We start from the raw sequence: 18,858 nt of genomic DNA, 5'->3' as shown, positions 1-18,858 counted from the left end.
TCAGAGAACTTCTAAATAAGGAACATACAGACGACTTCTTTTTTTGAAAACCTTTATTGAATGCTCTGAGATTAAAAACTACCAGTATAGTCTTGTAGTTGCAGAAGCACTAAAGGGGAAAAAATAAGTTATCCAATTTGCAAGGTATTATGCTTCTGCTAGTCAGACTCTCTTGTTTTAATCTGGGCTTCCGATTTGTTCCAAGATTTATATAGATTAAAAAGTGCCTTCAGATGACAACAGGGCTAGTTAGTATGAAATTCTGAAAGCTGATGGAAGATGGGGACTTTTTTACATTCTTTGAGCTTTTGGCAGTAGTTACAGTTGCAGTATCCAGCTACACAATTAACACCTTATTCCATGTGCTATGACAGGAATATGGCATAATGCAGGCAGCATACTCATACAAGCCCACCTGTGCAGCAGAAGGATTAAACTAAATCAAAGGGAAAAAATCAATGATTACTATGCACAGTTTACTCATAAAAACTACATCTGTTGGGTTGAATTTCCATTCCAAGTATTGTTATCATCTTCTCCATCATCCTGAGTTCTCAGTCTATAGATTTTGCCTTCTTTTTTGAATTCTTCACCCCGTTTTTCCAATACTCGTTTCCTGACTGCTTGTCTAAACAAAGAAGAAATGTGGTTCGAGATTAAATCCTTACAGTGGCAATATTTTCTAGACATTAAAAGGTACCATTCATTCAGCTCCTGATTCAATTCTAGCACCCCTCTACCCGGGAGAGAAGTAACTGGAGAATTTGATTCAGTTCACATTAATACCCCTTTCAATGTACAAAACGTAGTTTTTATTTCCTTCAAAATGCACCCTAGAGTGAATTCAGCTGAAGAACAGAGGGAATGTCACCTATGAATGACTATAGTGCACTGACATGTTTGCTGCTGGTTCCAGGCCATCACTTCCTGGCTCATGGTGATATTAATCTGGCACATTCACAAAATGTAATCTTAAATGCTCCTGGATGCATTTCAGAAGCTATCTTTCTGGCAGCAGCTGGCATGGAAATCCAAACTGCTGTTTCAGAAAGAAACCCTACCAAGCGAAGATGGCCAGGGAGCATGCAACACATTGTGTATTCTTATTGCTTACTCCTACACTGCTATTTGTAATCGCCCATCAAAAAGTAGATTTGGATTACAACATGGTATCCTGTCCATAGAAGCCAGTTTGAGCCACTGACATGTTACTTATTCATGTGGAGTTTCTCTGTATCCCAGCCTAAACAAGGGAAAACCCTGTCTTTCTCCCAAGCCCATGCATCTACCAGAGGGAGTGAAAAACAATAATTTAAGAACACTTGTCAGACCTACCTGCTTGATTCTGCAGTGTTCGATGCTGAAGGGTTTGAGTGATCCTGCTGATGAGGTCTTGCAGTAGGCTGGGAAGGAGGAGGATTCGTAAACAGGAAGTTGCTAATAAATCGCCAAACAGCTATGAGTGGATAAAGGATAGTACCCAGGAATCTCCAAAAATCTCCACTGGAAGACTGGACAACTGCTGTTGCTGGCCTTCCTGCCTGTTTGAAGATACAAAACAAACAGGACTGAAAACTGGACTCTAGAAGAAACTCCATAAATACACGAGGTTATTCAAAGAAGTAATATTGAATTGTTGTAAAACAGTTCATGGCACAATTTGAATAATCTTTTCCATAAAGCACACTTACCGGCAACAATACTACGGAAGCACTTGGGGCAAGTTCCAGGTCCACTAATTTTTTCCCATAATCATCTTTGGTAAATTCCCTCCTGGGGAACATTGTCGCCAATGAGAAATTGCCATATGTGTTGCCAACTGTCTGTAGTAGAACAAATCAGGTAAGTACTTTGTATTCCCCTTAAAATTTAGAAATAAAAATGGGAAGGACCTTTAACCATGAAATGCAGAGCTTCATCTCAAAATAAGTTATTTCAAAAGGGGAAAACAACACTCTTAATTTACACATGGTATCTGTTCCCAACACCTACTATTTTTGTCTTCTGAAGACACGGGACCCAAAAATTATGCAAGAGGTATGCCAGTTAGGGCAAGTTTGAGGACACCTGGAAGAATCCCATTTTGTGGCCAGACCAAAACGAGTAGTGACATGTATAAGGTTGTAAAACTTTCATTTAGTTTAACAAATATTCTCAGAACAGTTTACAATTGTTCAGATAGTAGGGTAGTTAGCTTGTGTGCAAGATGCAAATTGGTGCACACAGAGTCCCCATTTCTCAACTGCCCTTACCACAGTGGGAAACAAACTGAAGACCAGCTCACTTAGCTGCTTGTGGTTTGTAGTTGTGTTAATGCAACTGACCCACATTATTTATGGTCAATGTTATGCACTAACAAGATCAATAACTGGCATCTTTAAAACCCTCCCAAGCATTGAGACAAAGGGCCAAAGCTGCCACCTGTTTTTTCCTCAAAACGTTCCAATTTTTCTCTCAAAAATCCTGAAGCAATTATGGTAACTATACATACATGCTCTTCTATAACTTAAAAATAAAACAGATCCTCATTTACCTGTGCAGCAAATTGTCTGGCTTCTTCCAACGGGGCATCCGAAGGGAAACTATTGGTAAAAGAGGATCCATCTGGAAGGCGAAACTGAATTCTTGCTATAGCACTAGGGAAAATATATCAGCTTAAGAATGAATTTTAAGAACAGCTTCCATCACTTAAGTTCCTTTAAATGTTTCACTCATATACCAGGGGATATTAGAGAGGCAGAGTTCATCAACCGCACTTATTTTTAAGTTAGATCAAATTATTATTTGAAATCTCTTTAGCAGCAGTATACAGAATACAGAAGAAACATGTTCTCGGCTGAGGGTTTTATCGTTTTACCAAGAGAGAGAGGGCAAAGAAGGTTAATTGTATGGGCTGATAAAGGAGTGAGACAACAAAACAAAAATGCATGGTGCTACAATAAATGAGGAAAATGGTGTGTACAAGGTGAAGGGAATGGGAAGAGTTGGATGAAGCGATGAAAAAGAATTCACCTCCTTTCCCTCTGTGATGCTTCCTTCCTGGCTTGCATTTCAACCAGCTTAGCGTGGATAGCAGCAGCTTTGGCAGCTTCTGCTTCTTCCTTGGACCTTGCAAAACGAGCTGCTCTTTCAGCACGATCCTTCATAAGAGGACAAAGACATTCACTACATGTTACCACGGCCCAGTCAAGGCTATTTTAATCAATGCAGTCTCATGGAAAGAAATTGCTACCAACCAACTTGTATGTGGTGAGGGACATAATTTGTTCTCATTTATTATATTCAGTGAACACCTCACCTTCACATGCCATCTTCATGCTAAACCACGCTTTACCATGCCATGAATGAGCCTAGGTGAGTGAGTCTTTAGACTTGTCCTCTGCCCCCTCCTTGTGCGCAACTGGGAATAAGAGTTTGGAAACCTTGCTTATCCATTGTGTTTGAACTGACAACTGGTGGGCAGGCAGGAATAGAGTGGCTGACATCCTGAACACAGAGCACACCGCTACGCAACACTTTGTTGAAGGCCCCCTTGTAACAGATGACTTACCATTTGAATTTGCTGTCTGATGCGCTCCCTAGCAGCTCTGTCTTCAGCTTTTTCTCTGTTCCTTTCTTCCAGTATTCGCTTTGTAAGTTCTTCTTCTTGTTTCCTTTTGTACTCCAACATATCTTTTCCACTTTTTCTTCTTTCTACTTCTTTCTTGATTTCCTTCTGAGTGAAAAGAGAATACACCTTTACCAAGCTTTTAAAGGGATGCGGGTGGCGTTGTAGTCTAAACCGCAGAGCCTCGGGCTTGCCGATCAGAAGGTTTGAATTCCCACCACGGGGTGAGCGCCCGTTGTTCGGTCCCAGCTCCTGCCAACCTAGCTGTTTGAAAGCATGTCGCATGTCAAGTGCTCTGGCAGGAAGGTAAACGGCATTTCTGTGCGCTGCTCTGGCTCGCCAGAAGCGGCTTAGTCATGCTGGCCACATGACCCGGAAGCTGTCTGCAGACAAACGCCAGCTCCCTCAGCCTATAGAGCGAGATGAGCACGCAACCCCAGAGTCGTCCGTGACTGGACCTAACAGTCAGGGGTCCTTTTACCTTTACCTATCATATAAATACACAACTAATTTAAAATTTTCCTGAAAATTAGTTTAATAGAAAATTTCCGGACATTAAAAGAGAATGAAATTGCTGCTTTAGCCACCTGATAATTGTTATTCCAGCAAGCCTGTCCCAATAATTTAATTAAATATTATTGGGGGGGGGATATTATGTATTATTGATACTCATTTTATGTACAGTATTTATTTTATTAAGCAGCTTATACGTTTTTCAAAATAAAAATAAAATGCAACATTATAAATTCAGTTACACTCTACCTGTTCTTCTTCTTTCTTTTTCTCTTCTCTTCTTTCTTCAAGTTTTTTTGTCACTCTAAATTTAGAAGCATACAAACACAAGGTGAAGCCTTATTTCTGTGTGGGGAAGTGCACATCAAAGTGCTATACATGACTCTGCCAAAAAACAAAACCACCCAAAACTGAAAGGTAGTATATTATAATACAGCAATCTTGCTTTCCAACAGCAGTTCTATTACCATTATTAATTTTACAATTATTAAATTTCTATACTGCCCTTTATCCAAAAACAACAGGGCAGTTTACAATATAAAAACACAAAAATATGTATCATAATAACAAGCAAAAACAACTCAGTATTATCATTTATTAAATTGTCAGTTGCATAAAGTACTTCCTTGCCTGCACTGCCAAATACACAGGCCTGGCGAATTAACTTTAGTATGACAGAAAATGGGTAAGAACTTTGCCATGAAGATGCACAGACTAGAAAACTGTGGGTAAAAAAATAACACCTTCAATTCTGTGCTGTTGCAAAGTTGGAGAAGGGTTGGCTGGCAGCAAATAACAAAGCATGAGAGCCTGTCATAGACCCAAAACACGTTCTGCCAAAGAACAGGTTTCAAAAGGCACTTAAAAAGATCTGGACTGTTTCGATGGGTAATTTAAACTGCATTGTAGCTCTGCACTACAGTTGAGAAGTGCAATCCAGATGACAGATCAGTGTAATTTTGCCCTCCTGTGCTTTTCACATTCTCTTGAAATGGCTTCTTCTCACACTATCTGCCTTTTAAGCCTTGGCTTGATGATTTGGCCCTTAAGTCAGACTCTAGAAATAATAAGTAATGATAAATGGTGGCAATCTCCTCTTGAATTGATGCAGTCTGATAGATATGGATGACACAGTTATTACAGGCAGTCTTGTGCTTGCCACACAGTCCCATCTTTTCTTTGTGTGTGTTTGCATGTTGGAAAAACGAATGAGAGTACACGTGTGTGGCTGGCTCTGACCATGAAAACTGCCAGACAATCCTCATCTGCTTTCCCACTGCTGCATGCAGCCCTCAGGGCTCAAGGTTGCCTAGCCCTGCTTTCTAGAATAACCAGAAAGTCTGCAAAAACACACCTTTCTACTTTGGCTGTAAGGTCATCTGTAGTCTGCGATTCCCCCCTTCCGTCACTTTCCACATTTGTCTGGTCCAAATTTACTTCACCTTAAGTCGTTTAGAAATAACAGGTAAGGGAAAAGAAGGAGATGGGAAAGGGGAAAGTATCAACATTTTACCATCATAAGCAATTGCTGTATGAACTCTTACAAAATACTGTTATCATGCCACTATGAGTATTAATGATCCAAACTAGCTCACTATTTAGAATCAAGAACATCTTCAGCTGCTTCTGCACAAAGTTGATATTCTGAATACTTCAACTCTGGATCCAGGTTCTTCACAACAGTTAAGCAATTAACATAGTTTCAGAGATCCTTTGCCTAATTAATGCACTGAATTGCTTATTCTCAGCAAGGCCAGTAGTGTACCTGACAGCACTACAACCTCCACTTCACCTGTCTCTGTGCCACTCTTTCCTTGTGTCAGAATGAGCAAGGCATGGCTGGCCCTGTCCTGTTCTTGATGCAGCCCTGAAGAAACAACTGCAGAGGAGAAAGAGCGTGGCAGGGACGAGCAGCAGTTATGGGGGGAATGAAAAAAGACTTAAAAGGTGGTAGCATAATGAGGCACACACAAAAATGGTAATCACTCAAAGGAGGTCTTTCCCATCCTTTACTTTTGAAAGACTACCATTTTAACTCCATATGTAAATACCAATCTTGAATGTAGGCAGCTACACATACTTACCAGCTGAGGATACACTTAGCCTTTCAGGCTGTGCTTCAGCAAGCTCAGCTGTTTGGGACTGAGAGTCCTCTGTGATGCCATTTAAAGATGAGGAACATGGCACAGAACTTTCCATTGATTCATTTTTTAACGTGTGCATCTAAGGAAGAAAGAAGTGTAGATATCAGTAAATGGCTGTAATTCCAGAACATTTGATTTTTAAGCCATTTTCTAAATCAAAGTGAAAACAACTGCTAGGCTTCAAAGTACAAAACTGATGCTCATGTAGCCTAATCTACAAATAGTAAGCTTAAGAGTGCACTTTGTATGATACTAATACATGGTGAAAAGAGCAGAACCATGGCTGTCAAAGGCCCTGTTTGACTGCAGGAAGAAAAAGCAACTATTATTTTATGGATGACTTCACTTTCAAGAGTAGTGTGTAGCTAAAGATCTCCTGAAATGAGTACAATAACCCTTCTATTGGCATATGGCAGAGGGAGAAGGAAGCAAAATATGTCATATATTACTATTTCTTAATGTGAGAACAAGTCATTTTGTTTGCACTGTTTTTCTCTTATGTTGTTTTATATCTCCTGAAAATTGGTGTGTAGCACAGCTCTGTCCCCTCTTTTAGCAGTTGTAGAATGAGAAGAGAGTTCTATAACAAAATTCCAGACCACTTAACTATAGGTCACCAAGTCAAGGAGCCTTGAATATAACAATCAAATTAGTATATAATATTATCCCACAGGCAGAGACTAAATGCAAACTACTGCCACAGGGGTTGATAAGGAAAGAGACAACATTTAGAAAAAGATGCTTGAATAGCACATGTCCTGGAACACACTTAAGAGGCAGCTAGGATTAAATAAAAAGCTTGGGTCGCCACCTGGCCTAATCTTATGGAAAACTTAATTCAGATTACCAGTTTGTCAGTTTGCAGTAAAATAATCATCATAAAAGAGCCAGTGGGAGGTGTGAAGGGGACAATATTTCTATGCCATGTCTCAAGACTAATTACAGTAGCACCTCGGCTTACATTACCCTCGGGTAACGTAAACTTTGGGTCGCAAAAGCGGCAAACCCATGTTTCTACCACGCTGTGTGCATGCACAGAAGCAGTCCCTCCAGTTGTGGAAACCTTGGGATCTGACCAGAGCTCCGGAACGGATCCCACCCACAACCGGAGGTACCACTGTATAGCCTGATCTTAAAGGGGCAAATGAGGGGAAACACCTGTGACCTGACCTTTCTTGCTGCATTAAAAAAAGGGTGAGAAACAAGTACATTTCAGGAGTGATTTTTGTTTTTCCAATGGTCAAGCCCATCAAGAAAAATGTCTTCTAGAAAAAGTCATTATTGCTCTATTAGTACATTTCCAACTTGGTACATAAAACTGGCTTAATTTAGCATAACTATAGTATGATTAAATATTCTTTCATCAAGCAAGAACATATAGAATTCACAATTCTATAGGCATACTGACACAGTGACCTTTTCTGCTTGTAATCCATTCAACAGGAACAAGCTTTTAAACATTTATTTCACTATGCTGAAATAGTCGGTCACTATTTCTTACCTGCTTGACTTTATGAATTCTTGTAACAAGTTCCTCTGCAGAAACGCTGCCAGCAATCACTTCCAACGGGACTCCATTGTCTCCTATAAAGAAACTGGATGGAACACACACTACAGGATCTATGCAGCAATAGTAAAGGACAACATCTCAATTGTAAGGAAGGCAAAAGTAAATTGGAAAAGAAACATAAATGCAAATGATTAGAAGTTACTGCAAACAGCTGAGCAAAGCATATAGAATGATAATGAACTAGTGCTCCTCAGTGAAATGGAGGAGACAATTTTTGGCAGTTTCCCCTTCTTTCCAAATATAGGGGCCTTCTGAAGCCAATTAGGGGTGTGTAGGGCTAGAGGAGGAAGAGGAGTAACTGAAAAGTGCCTGCCTTCCTGATCTGCCAACAGCACCTTTTATCAGTGATGGGACACCAACTGGATGCCACCTATAGCAAACTGATGCTACCAGTACAGAAATATCTGAATTCCCCATGGAAAATTTAAGTGATACCAAGCCCATCACTTTTCTGCTGCCTCACCCCTCTTCTCCCAGCTCTAAAGAAATGTGTCAGATTATCATGGAGACAGTTTTCACAAAAAACTTTTGAATGAAAACTGAACACAAATTAGAAGGATCACTTCTAACCTCAAAGCACACACCTCTTTTGTATGTGAGCCACATCTTGAGATTCAATTAAATCACACGGGCAGTAGTTCATGGTCACATATTGCTTTGGTCCTACCCTGATGGATCAGCCAAGATTTGTTCAGCCCAGCTTAGTTTTCCTAACAGCAGCCAGTCAAATCCCTCTGGCACACTCATAAGCAGGACCATGAAGAAAACAGCTTTTCCCGTGATTTGTCTATGTCATTGGTAACCCATGACCATTAGGTCCAGTCGTGGCTGACTCATGTCACTTTATTGGCCGAGGGAGCCGGCATACAGCTTCCGGGTCATGTAGCCAGCATGACTAAGCCGCTTCTGGCAAACCAGAGCAGCACATGGAAACGCTGTTTACCTTCCCACCGGAGCAGTACCTATTTACTTGCACTTTGATGTGCTTTCGAACTGCTAGGTTGGCAGGAGCTGGGACCGAGCAGTGGGAGCTCACCCCGTCACGGGGATTCAAACTGCCAACCTGCTGATCGGCAAGTCCTAGGCTCTGTGGTTTAACCCACAGCGCCACCCGCACTGTCATTGGTACTCAAAAGTAAATTGCCTCTGTACACCAAGGTTGTAGTAGATGCTATTCTACATGTCTTAAGTCTAATCGTTTTGGCATCAACTAACATTCCACACACATAACATGTTTTGGTAGTGAAGCTCAAAAGTCAATAGCATGGTGGGCTTTTATTTGTTTTTCATTACTCCTAAATTTACTGCAAATCAACTTGCTGTAATTAAAAATTGAAGAACTATCTTCAGTTTGGACACACTGTTTTTCTGAAATGGTCTCATGCCAGATAGTTATTCAATAACCAAGTAACCAAGATGGTTACAAGTAGAACAACCATCCCAATCATGGTGCTGCTTCATGCAACCTGTTTTCTTCATGCAACCATGCAACCTGTTTTCTCCATGCAACCTGTTTTCTTCATGGAACAGCACCCTCAAAGTCCCAGTTTTTCAGTATACACCATATCACTATATAAACAATTAAGAAAAGCACAGGATGAAAAACCAGAGATAAACCCCCAGTGAGGAGAGCCAGAAATGACTATGGTTTTGATGCCTCTCTGTTGAGAACAGTAATACTACATTATTACCTGTTATTTTTATTTACAATATTAGGAAATGGGGGTGAGATATACAAGGGGTGTTTCACTTTCACATACTTAGGCTTAGTAACCAGTTACAGTAACCAGGAAACTCTGCCAAAGGCTTCAGGAACAGGTTGGTTTGAAGATGGGTTTAGATGGAGTAAGAAAGGTGGCATCACACAGGTATTCCTGAAGGAAGTTCCAAGCATATGAAGCAGTAAAGGAGAACAGACAGAATCTCCTGAGGGAGGAGATCCTGTAGTTTGCACCATACAATAATGAAGCCCATAAATGAACATCTGAGTGTGAAATGATTCAATTTATTATATTTTGTTCAAGGATACAGATTTGGGAGAACTGCAGGCAGGCTTCACTGTGTAAAAAAAAATTTAAGTTTAGACAATCACACTAATAATATGAAGTGTCATAAAATAATCAGTTACATTGTTATTGTATATCTCTGACTGTTTAAAAGCCTTGTAGGATCACAACAAATTAATTTTTATTTCTCTGAAACACTACACTGAAATTAACTTACATAAAACAGTATGCAGATTATACAATGGCTCAGTTCATATGTAATGTTATGCTAAACCATGGCTTAGCACAACTTATGGGCTCCAGGAAAGGAGATCATGGCTGCTTTATTCCTTCTCCAGTCCTGTGAGTTAAGCCAGGCATAGGCAAACTCGGCCCTCCAGGTGTTTTGAGACTACAATTCCCATCATCCCTGACCACTGGTCCTGTTAGCTAGGGATGATGGGAGTTTTAGTCCCAAAACATCTGGAGGGCCAAGTTTGCCTATGCCTGAGTTAAGCCATGGTTTGGTTTTGGTGTCATCTGAACATGGGTTCATGGTTTGTCTCCTCCAGACTTTAAAGTCCTCCTAAAAGTATTATGGCTTTTAATTTTCATAGTGAAAAGTATCAGTTGAATCTTATTTTAATGGAGAATGGAGTAGTACAAATATAACAAGAATAAAGTAAACTATTCAGTAAAATATACACTTAGTGTCTAGTTGGATAACAATATTCCACACACATACCAATTGAATTCCCTTCCAAAATAACTATATATTGATTATACAGGTCTCTTTAAAAGTAAATTACTACTAACAACAAAAACAACAGTAAAAGAAGTTGCCAAACCTTTGGGTATCTATTTTAATAGCTACAAAGCCATCTGTTGCTGCCTCAGTCACTTTCTCATTCTCCCAGCTGGCAGCCATCTCTATGGACTGTTCATCATCCCCTGCGAAAAACAAGAAGTCTTCTTCACAGATGCAAATATAGATTACTTACAGATTACAGCATACTAGAAATGCAATGTTTATAACTTTAGGGCAAGGATGGTCACACGACTACAGAGTTGGGGTAGACCCAAAGATAGTATAACCCACTTACCAGGTGCCAACGGCTCAGCTTTAAAAAAAGACTCTAGACCCAAAAGTGTCACAAACAGACAGCAGGTGCAAGATATGCATAACCAGCAGCTCCAGATGACCCAAACGAGAAAGACAAGTGACATATAATTATGTAAAGGGGGTGCAACATCAACATGCAGTGCTCCACAAAACAAGGGTCTCTCACAGTTTGGTGATCATTTAAAACATTTTCAGATCACGTGATCAAAGGGATTGTGCTAGAAATATGACTGATAATTACATCACTATGTGCAATAGATCAACTTGTATTTGTTATTTTATTAATTTACATATTAAAAAATTCTAACTATTCTGTTTGCAACTAACTCATTATGTTCCAGCAAATAAATCTTTCACCACTCTCTAAAAGGCAAATAGCTAGTATTTATTTTATAATCTGTCAATCCTATGATTTTTAAAGGACAACGAAGTGGCCAAACAATGCACCAGCTAGAAAATTGTAACATTTTAGAAGCAATTTAATGGATAATTTCTGCCTTTGAAACACTTATTCATATAGCAATATAAAAGCATACATATTCATGTGCAATTATTGTAAAAGCAAAGTAACAATTTTTAACAGAACAAAGCTATAATAACCCATATAGACAGCCTGCTGACAATTTGCAATGTTCCCCCTAATGAAATTAGGCATGAAGTGTTCATTTATATTTTCATCTATAATAATTCACAATTTCAGCAACTGAAAGAGGGCAGAATTTGAGAGAGAATAATTATTGCCAGTTCAAAGGAGCAAGGGAACTATTAGTGGCTCTTCATAAGTGAAGTAATCAAATATAAGTTAAGTGGTCTGGAAGAGTCTTCTATACCTTCATTCACCCACTATCTTAAATCTAAACCCATTTGTTACTGATGTAATGTTTCTCTCTGTCTGAGATCCTAATGCATCAGCCAGACTATATCCTAGAAGTTCAAGCTGCCAATGTTATACACAGCAGTTCCTCCTACTTCCAGCAATATGATCTATGCATGAGATTACTCCTGTACTTCAGATACACACACATATATATATTAGCTTTCAGCCTGGGCTTTCCCTGGCCCATAAGATTAGACCCTATTTTTGTTTGTTTGAATTCCCTGAATTTGTGTTTTTATATCCCTTACACAAATCTGGAGTGGATTCCCTAAGGTGGTTGGATGGCATTTTGTACGCCTCCTTCCAGCAACTCCTGCAGATAAACTGGTGCCAAACATATTGCCCTGCTTTCCTTTAGATCACATCAGCACAGCCAAGAGGGGGGGTCTTGTCATCTGGGCAGCCCAGGTCCTCCATACATACTCCCAGGCTTGCGTGCTGGGGTGCTATGTTAGCAGCACTTTGGTGCTGCTAACATAGCAGTTTGACTTTACCCCTGGAGACGAACTCCATTGTCTCCCGAGACAGAGGGATGCCAACAACTTTACTGTAATGTGAAGTGTTTGAAGCAGCACCTGCATCTGGGTGAAACATTACTTAACTCTTGCTCTCCCCTTCTATTTATAACTTAAGATACTATCAGTTTAAAAATGATAATTTCTGAGGGAAACCTTCTATTCACTTCAGGGCCCTTCTTCCTTTATGTTCATGGTGGGGGTTCTTTCCTGCACTGTTTAGCCATTAGCATACATGAGAAGTGGGGGGTATGCAGGAAGAGCCCAAGCTTCCCAGTTTCCAGGAGGACTGATGAGTAGGTGCAGTGTGGACCCTGCCCATGGTATCTGCTGCTTTTCACTTCTGTAGTTGAAGAAGCAGGGTTTAAACTTTGAAAACTTATGATAGAAAGAGTGTCTGAATCCCTTATTCATACTTTTGATAGGAACACACTTCTCATTATGTTTCCCCAAAATGCTCTCCAAACTCAAGGACCAGAGTTTTCAGGAAAGAGTGCAAAGCTGAATACAAATACATAGAACAGAACAGAAGGGAAATGATCATAGGTATGTCATAATAATAATAATAATAATAATAATAATAATAATAATAATAATTTATTATTTATACCCCGCCCATCTGGCTGGGTCCCCCCAGCCACTCTGGGCGGCGACCAACAAAACACTAAAGTACAATAACCTATTAAACATTAAAAGCTTCCCTAAACAGGGCTGCCTTTAGATGGCTTCTAAAAGTTTGGTAGTTATTTTTCTCTTTGACACCTGGTGGGAGGGCGTTCCACAGGGCGGGCGCCAGTACCGAGAAGGCCCTCTGCCTGGTTTATTACTGTTGTTAACCCACTTGCTTTCCACTTGACTTCTGAGTAGCATTCTGTATCTCATCACTATTTAATACCTACAGAGCTTTACAACAGAAAAGTCCACCATATTTTCTGTGCATATACTGATACTTAGTAAAATACATTAGTCTGAGAAAGGGAAGTTTACATTTTTTTCAAATGATCTTGTCAATAGGTTAACTTGTATAATTAAACTATGCTTAAGAACAACTCTGCAGTATTGACAGAGGCAGGCACACATAGAAAATAGCTGAGCTGCGCCAATTGCTAGCACAGCTATAATCTGTGTACTCCAGAATCACTTCCCTAGAGAGAACATGGAAAGAAAAATAAAGAGCTCAAGTGTGGGGATTTCCCACAAGGATATTCATCACGCGATGTAAAATGCAGCAGACATGCAAGAAACATACCATGCACAAGCTGAGTACTGTTAATTTACAAAATGCTATATAACTGACTTTGCAAAATTTCAATGCTTTTAAGCAATCATTCCATTGTGCCACGATCAATTCTAACAGTTCTGCACTCTTCTAGCTGTTCATGAGTTTTCATTAGTTTGATGATACTGTTTTTGCTTAAGACTGCGGGGCCTGACCATTCTAGTAATTTTCACTTCAAAGATGGCTGCAAAATTTCAGTATTTTAGCCCAGGGATGAGGGAAACTGCAGCCACAAAAATATTGCTGGACTACAGCATCCTTGACCACTGGCTATGCTGGGTGGGCTGATTGTTTTAGCCCAGGGATGTCCAACCGTAGATTGCGACCTACCGGTAGATCCCTGACTGATCCTGGTAGATCACAGGATCCTTATTGTGTACAAAAAGTTATGGGGGGAAAGCTAAAAAAACCAACTCTGTGCAATCCTCCCACAAAAAGCTCAACAATTCTGGGCACTTTCCTCCTAAAGAAAGCTTAACAACTCTGGGCAACCCACCTACCCTCCTCCTCCAATGACAATCACTGCAAGTTTTTTTATACTGGGAGTAGTTCACAGTCTCTTGTTGGACATGCCTGTTTCAGCCTATCCAGTGTTGTGTTAAAATTTGGAAATACTTCAGATCATTAAATTGACACGGATGACTTCAATTCTTTTGAATTATTTACTATATTTATATCCTACCCTCTCTCTAAGCAGCTTTTTGGTGTATCCAAAAAAGCCAACTTTAGGCAGTAAGTCAAACAGTCACCATTTCCAGTTATGGACAATTTTCCAGAGCTGTAGAGCAACTTATATCAGTCTACCAACCACAATATACATACCATTACTATCACTATTCAGAACAAAACTGGATGTCACACATTTCCACATTCCTGAAAACCCATTTACTAGAAATGTATTGGTAATAATTTTGCTGCATAATGTCCAGGAGCTGTCAACAATTGTTTCACAGATGCAGAAAAATATTTCATTCTCACCTGTTGCCTTGTCAATTAAGATACATCAAATACACTAAAACAGTGAGATTTCAAAATATGTGTGCATATCCTGAAGCTCAACCATTCTATGAAATGCAGGCCATCTCTGTATCAATTTTTAGTGCAACATGACCAACATGACTTCCACCACCTATCTCAAAGGGTGCACCCAGAATACTTTCTAATCCTGTGTCACAAGTGGAATGATTGCATACTATAGTGCAAATGAGGAAAGGATATAGGGTTGCATCCAACTATGTAGCTGTAAGCATGGAACAACTTTCGCAAGCACAATGGAACTCTGCCTCCCTTTTCTGCCCTAGGGTTTCTCCAATCCTCTAGATCAGATTTTGAGATGATATGAAGGGTGTGGAAATCATTCTGTGCATCCAGTAATTTAGTTGGATAAAACTCTTAGTGCTCTTACAATAAATAAAATTAACGCAGACTGCAGATTCTAGTACATTCTATTTTAACATCTGTATATGGTACACCAAACAGTTTAACAATCAATTATTTTGGATTCTAGAATAACAATGGCATGTGCAGGCAGATATTTTGCACACTATAATAGAAGAAAATTAATTTTTTATCAGAAGTATCAAATATACTGGAGGGAAAAAATCCTGGCATGGACAAATGTAACAAGTGAACACCTAACACCCTATCTTAGCTAACTTAGCTTCCTGTATGCTTGTTAGTAGATCTGAGGCTACTCTGTAAACTACCAATAAGCTCTCCAGTGTTACTTAACTAGCAGAATTCTCCCAAATGATTAACACACTGGACAGGATATTCTAAATTGAAGCACTTCCTTGTCCCTTCTATTTCAGTGGGAAATCTAAAAGTTCATGCACCCTGGCAATAAATCTGCAAGGCCTTAATAGTTATCTGTAGTCTAGTTACTGTAAGCATATGTATTTTAAATATTATTACTATTCATGTGGGAATATTAAGAAAACAGAACTGCATCCAGAATACATAGCATACAGCTGTAAGGCAGACAAATTAGGCACATTCTGAGGCTTTTACATGATCAGATGCCAGATTTTTCCAGTTATGGTAAAATTACTTTCAGAACTTATGACTACACATATATTTAGGAAGGATGGGAGGAAAGAGAGGTAACAAGAGAAATTAGATACATAAAAGTATTTGTGGCAATTCCAAAAAAGGTGACAGCAGGAACATAAGTGGAAGTTTGCATGGCACAGGCAAAAAGTTACCCTTTATAATTTGCCCTGAGTCTTAAGAAAAAAGTGGCAATAGGGACATGGCAATGACAGTATCAAAGGTATTACGGGTCATTTTTGAGAAAATGTGAGGTAATTGTGGGAATGACAGCCCATTATTGTCCTTTACTATCTTCCTGAAGACAGGTCTCCAGTTGAAGAATCGTGACAACTATTTACATTGTGGGGAATAAGTCATACCAGAATCCACAGAAAACCAGTTTAATGAAAAGTATATTGTGACAATAATCTCTAGCATTTGATGCACTGGTGCAGCACTTCTAATTCCCATAGCCTACATGCACTGAAGACAGGGCTTTTAAAGGTGGTGTCCTGGAAGAAATGTTATGTGACTTTCCCACAGGAACTTCTAGTTGTGTGCTACAGCACCAAACCAAAATGTGATGACCTGAACCCAACATATTCAAACATGGATAAACTTTAAACCAACAAGTCCTCCCAGAAACTATATGTAGGATACATGGCACTAGCATAAGTCGTAAAGCACAAATGGTGAAATTGTGGCCCTCCAAATGCTGTCAGGCTACAACTCCCATCACACCAACTTCCAACAACATAGGAAGTGCTACAGATACCCCTTCCAGAGTGTAAAAACACATGATGCAGCCAGCTTGCTGAAGCTAAGCATGTTTCGATTCGGTCAGTCCTTTCATACACGTACGCTGCCTTGGGTTCCATGAAGGAAGAAAGCAATGCACATTAAAAATTCCTTCTTATCCTACGCAATGAAGGCATTTTATTTCCTGCTCAGCATGACACAGCAAGCACTGCCCCCATATAGGTCACAAGACAGGAGAACGCACCAAATCAGTACCAAGCTCCAGGGCACACATATGGCTGCTATGGATACACTAGAATAAGAGCAAGCAAGAAGCATTAGGCTGGGCGTACAAGAAATAAAGCGGGGGGGGGGGGCGGGGAGAGAAGGAAGCACAAGACCTTACTGAAGGAAGCATATAGCCAAGGCTTTTTTTACAAGCACTGAGCTAGGGAGGCCTGTTCTGTAACAAGTACTGGAAGGAAGGGTGATTACAGTGATTACTGTGATTACAGGACACGGGGATGTTTCCACTAAATCGCCAGTCCCCTTCCACGCACCAGGACACGCGTAACAGAGAATTTGAAAGGTCAGAAGAGGCCTCGGGGGTCATCTAGTCCAACCCCCCGCAATGCAGGAATCTTTTGGCCCAACGTGGGGCTCAAAACCAAAAATCCTGGGATTATAAGTCTTCACGCTCTGTCGACTGAGTTATTTGCACACGAGGTATTTCCAGATAAACGCGGGCGCTCCTCATAACAACAACATTTTTTAATTTATACCCAGCCCATCTGGCTGGGTTTCCCCTCTTCTCCGCTACCCCCCCCCAAATCCTTCAAGAAGACACCTCCCCCCTTCCCCCCCCTTTTATTTCGTTAAAGGGGAAAACCTGCTGAACGGGCGAGCTCGGGTGCTTCTAAGCAAAAGCCCCTCTCCTCTTCCCAAATTTGCTGGGCAGCCGCGAGGGCGAGGCGTCGGACCCAAAGGCCCCGCGGAGGGTGGGATGAGGCCCCTCCGTACGTTCAAGAGGCCTCTTCATAGGCGGAGGGAGCTCGCCTGAGGCTAGGCGGGGAGGGGAGGGAAAGAAGCCTGAGAAGAGAGGCGCGGAGGCACACGAAACCTCCCCCGCCCATCCTCACGTTACGGAAACACGGGGGTGGGCCCGTACCTCTCACAAACACCACGAAGACGGCACTGCGCTGTTTGGCGGCGGCAATGGCGGCCGGGATGGTGCCAGGGAACCACAGCATAATGGCGGCGGCGGCGGCGGCGGACCGTCGGGCCTGAGCTTATTATGCACAAGCGCTCGCCCCCGCTGCCTCCCCAGCGGTCCGTTTGCCTCGACGCGGAGCGCGCATGCGCGTCACAAACGTCAGCCTCGCTTCGGACGCGATTGCGTCGCGCTTCGCTGCACCTACTACGCCGTCTCTCTCTCTCTCTCTCTCTCTCTCTCTCCCCGCCCACTGAGATCCGCTTCCTGGATTCCCCCGCCCGAGGTAGGGGGAAAACATTGAAGGGCGCATGCGCCTTAATAAAAAAAAATCGCACCCACCACCAATCATCATCCTCACAACACCAAAGAGGAAGCGTTTGTGGCAGTAGGGCACGCTTAGATTCGGGAGGTAAACTGGGCTGCGATTCGCACCTGTAGATTCCGCGGCGGGTTTTTTTAGGCGGCGGCTCAGCAGCAGCCGATTCGCGAGGGAGTGACGACGGGAGCGGCGCTTTGGGGTGGGGACAGCAGCAAAAATGAGGGCATGAACTGGAAAACTGCCAAAAATCTTTATTTTGTAAGCGAGGTACTCAAAACTGCACCGTAGTATCGGCTGAAAAGTGAACGTGTCAAATAAAAACCACTTGATTTTTATGCAACACTGAATGATTTTATTTGCTAATGCGAACCAAGCACAAATCAAGTGGCAGCTATTTAAACCTACTCCTAAGTCCTATGGGAGAAAGGCTCATCTCCAAGCCTATCTGTTGCAAGATGTAGGGCTTGTTTATACAGTATACCTATTTAAAAAATAGATCTGGAAAGTTACAAACGTTTAAAACAAAGCAGACTTTATGGGCTTTGTTTCTCACAAGAAAAATTACTTAAACATTCCACTGATTTTCATACAAGTGTGGTAGCCAAAAATGTTCCTACAAAGGCCTTTTGGTATCTCTAGAATTTAGCTGCTTTTTATGATTACAGCTGCCTTTTTATTGAAATTGTAAATGCATCTGGACAGGTAGGATAAAACTTCTAAACAATTAAGTACTCATCTCACCAACAAACTTACTAGCTTCCTAATATCAAAGGCTGCAACACTCTTGTTTTTGGGGTGTGAGAGGAACTTAGGCCTTACAGAGCTTAAGAGTATTTGCTTTTGAGTAAACATGTATAAAGATTGAGCTGCACTCACTGCTTTTTATGTAGCTGTTTTTTCCAGACTCTAAAAACTCAAGTAAATGCAGATGGCAGTCTAATGAG

The 18,858-nt window shown here is 40.9% G+C and overlaps 1 protein-coding gene across 3 annotated transcripts; it reads right to left on the bottom strand.

Annotated features, from left to right (window-relative positions):
• Window positions 1–35: 35 nt before the first annotated feature.
• Window positions 36–17,787, bottom strand: UBXN4 (UBX domain protein 4). Of its 3 annotated transcripts, none has more exons than XM_082198551.1 (13): window positions 17,551–17,787; window positions 10,668–10,791; window positions 9,864–9,892; window positions 7,766–7,884; window positions 6,205–6,343; window positions 5,475–5,562; window positions 4,370–4,424; window positions 3,551–3,712; window positions 3,013–3,140; window positions 2,534–2,636; window positions 1,692–1,823; window positions 1,336–1,541; window positions 36–628 (listed from the first exon to the last, which is right to left on the bottom strand). In XM_082198551.1, exons 1-13 carry the CDS (start codon window positions 17,630–17,632, stop codon window positions 490–492), a joined length of 1,506 nt encoding a protein of 501 aa, XP_082054677.1. In that variant the 5' UTR covers window positions 17,633–17,787; the 3' UTR covers window positions 36–489. The 3 variants fall into 3 exon arrangements, with proteins under 3 accessions (XP_082054677.1, XP_082054676.1, XP_082054678.1); XM_082198550.1 differs by having other exon boundaries at window positions 3,551–3,715; window positions 17,551–17,784; XM_082198552.1 differs by having other exon boundaries at window positions 3,551–3,715; window positions 10,668–10,770; window positions 17,551–17,781.
• Window positions 17,788–18,858: the final 1,071 nt, after the last annotated feature.

The sequence above is a fragment of the Podarcis vaucheri genome (assembly GCF_965113315.1).
Source record: "Podarcis vaucheri genome assembly, chromosome: 1".
NCBI lineage: Eukaryota > Metazoa > Chordata > Lepidosauria > Squamata > Lacertidae > Podarcis > Podarcis vaucheri.
Note: the sequence above shows the minus strand (reverse complement) of the source record. Positions and strands in the feature narration are given on the sequence as shown.

Coding starts and splice junctions, on each gene's coding strand:
- UBXN4 (XM_082198550.1), bottom strand. CDS start 17,632: ATGCTGTGGTTCCCTGGCACCATCCCGGCCGCCATTGCCGCCGCCAAA. Junction 9,893..10,667: donor ATTAAAATAGATACCCAAAG/GTTTGGCAACTT, acceptor TTTTTTACACAG/TGAAGCCTGCCTGCAGTTCT. Junction 1,824..2,533: donor CCAGACAATTTGCTGCACAG/GTAAATGAGGAT, acceptor GTTCTACTACAG/ACAGTTGGCAACACATATGG.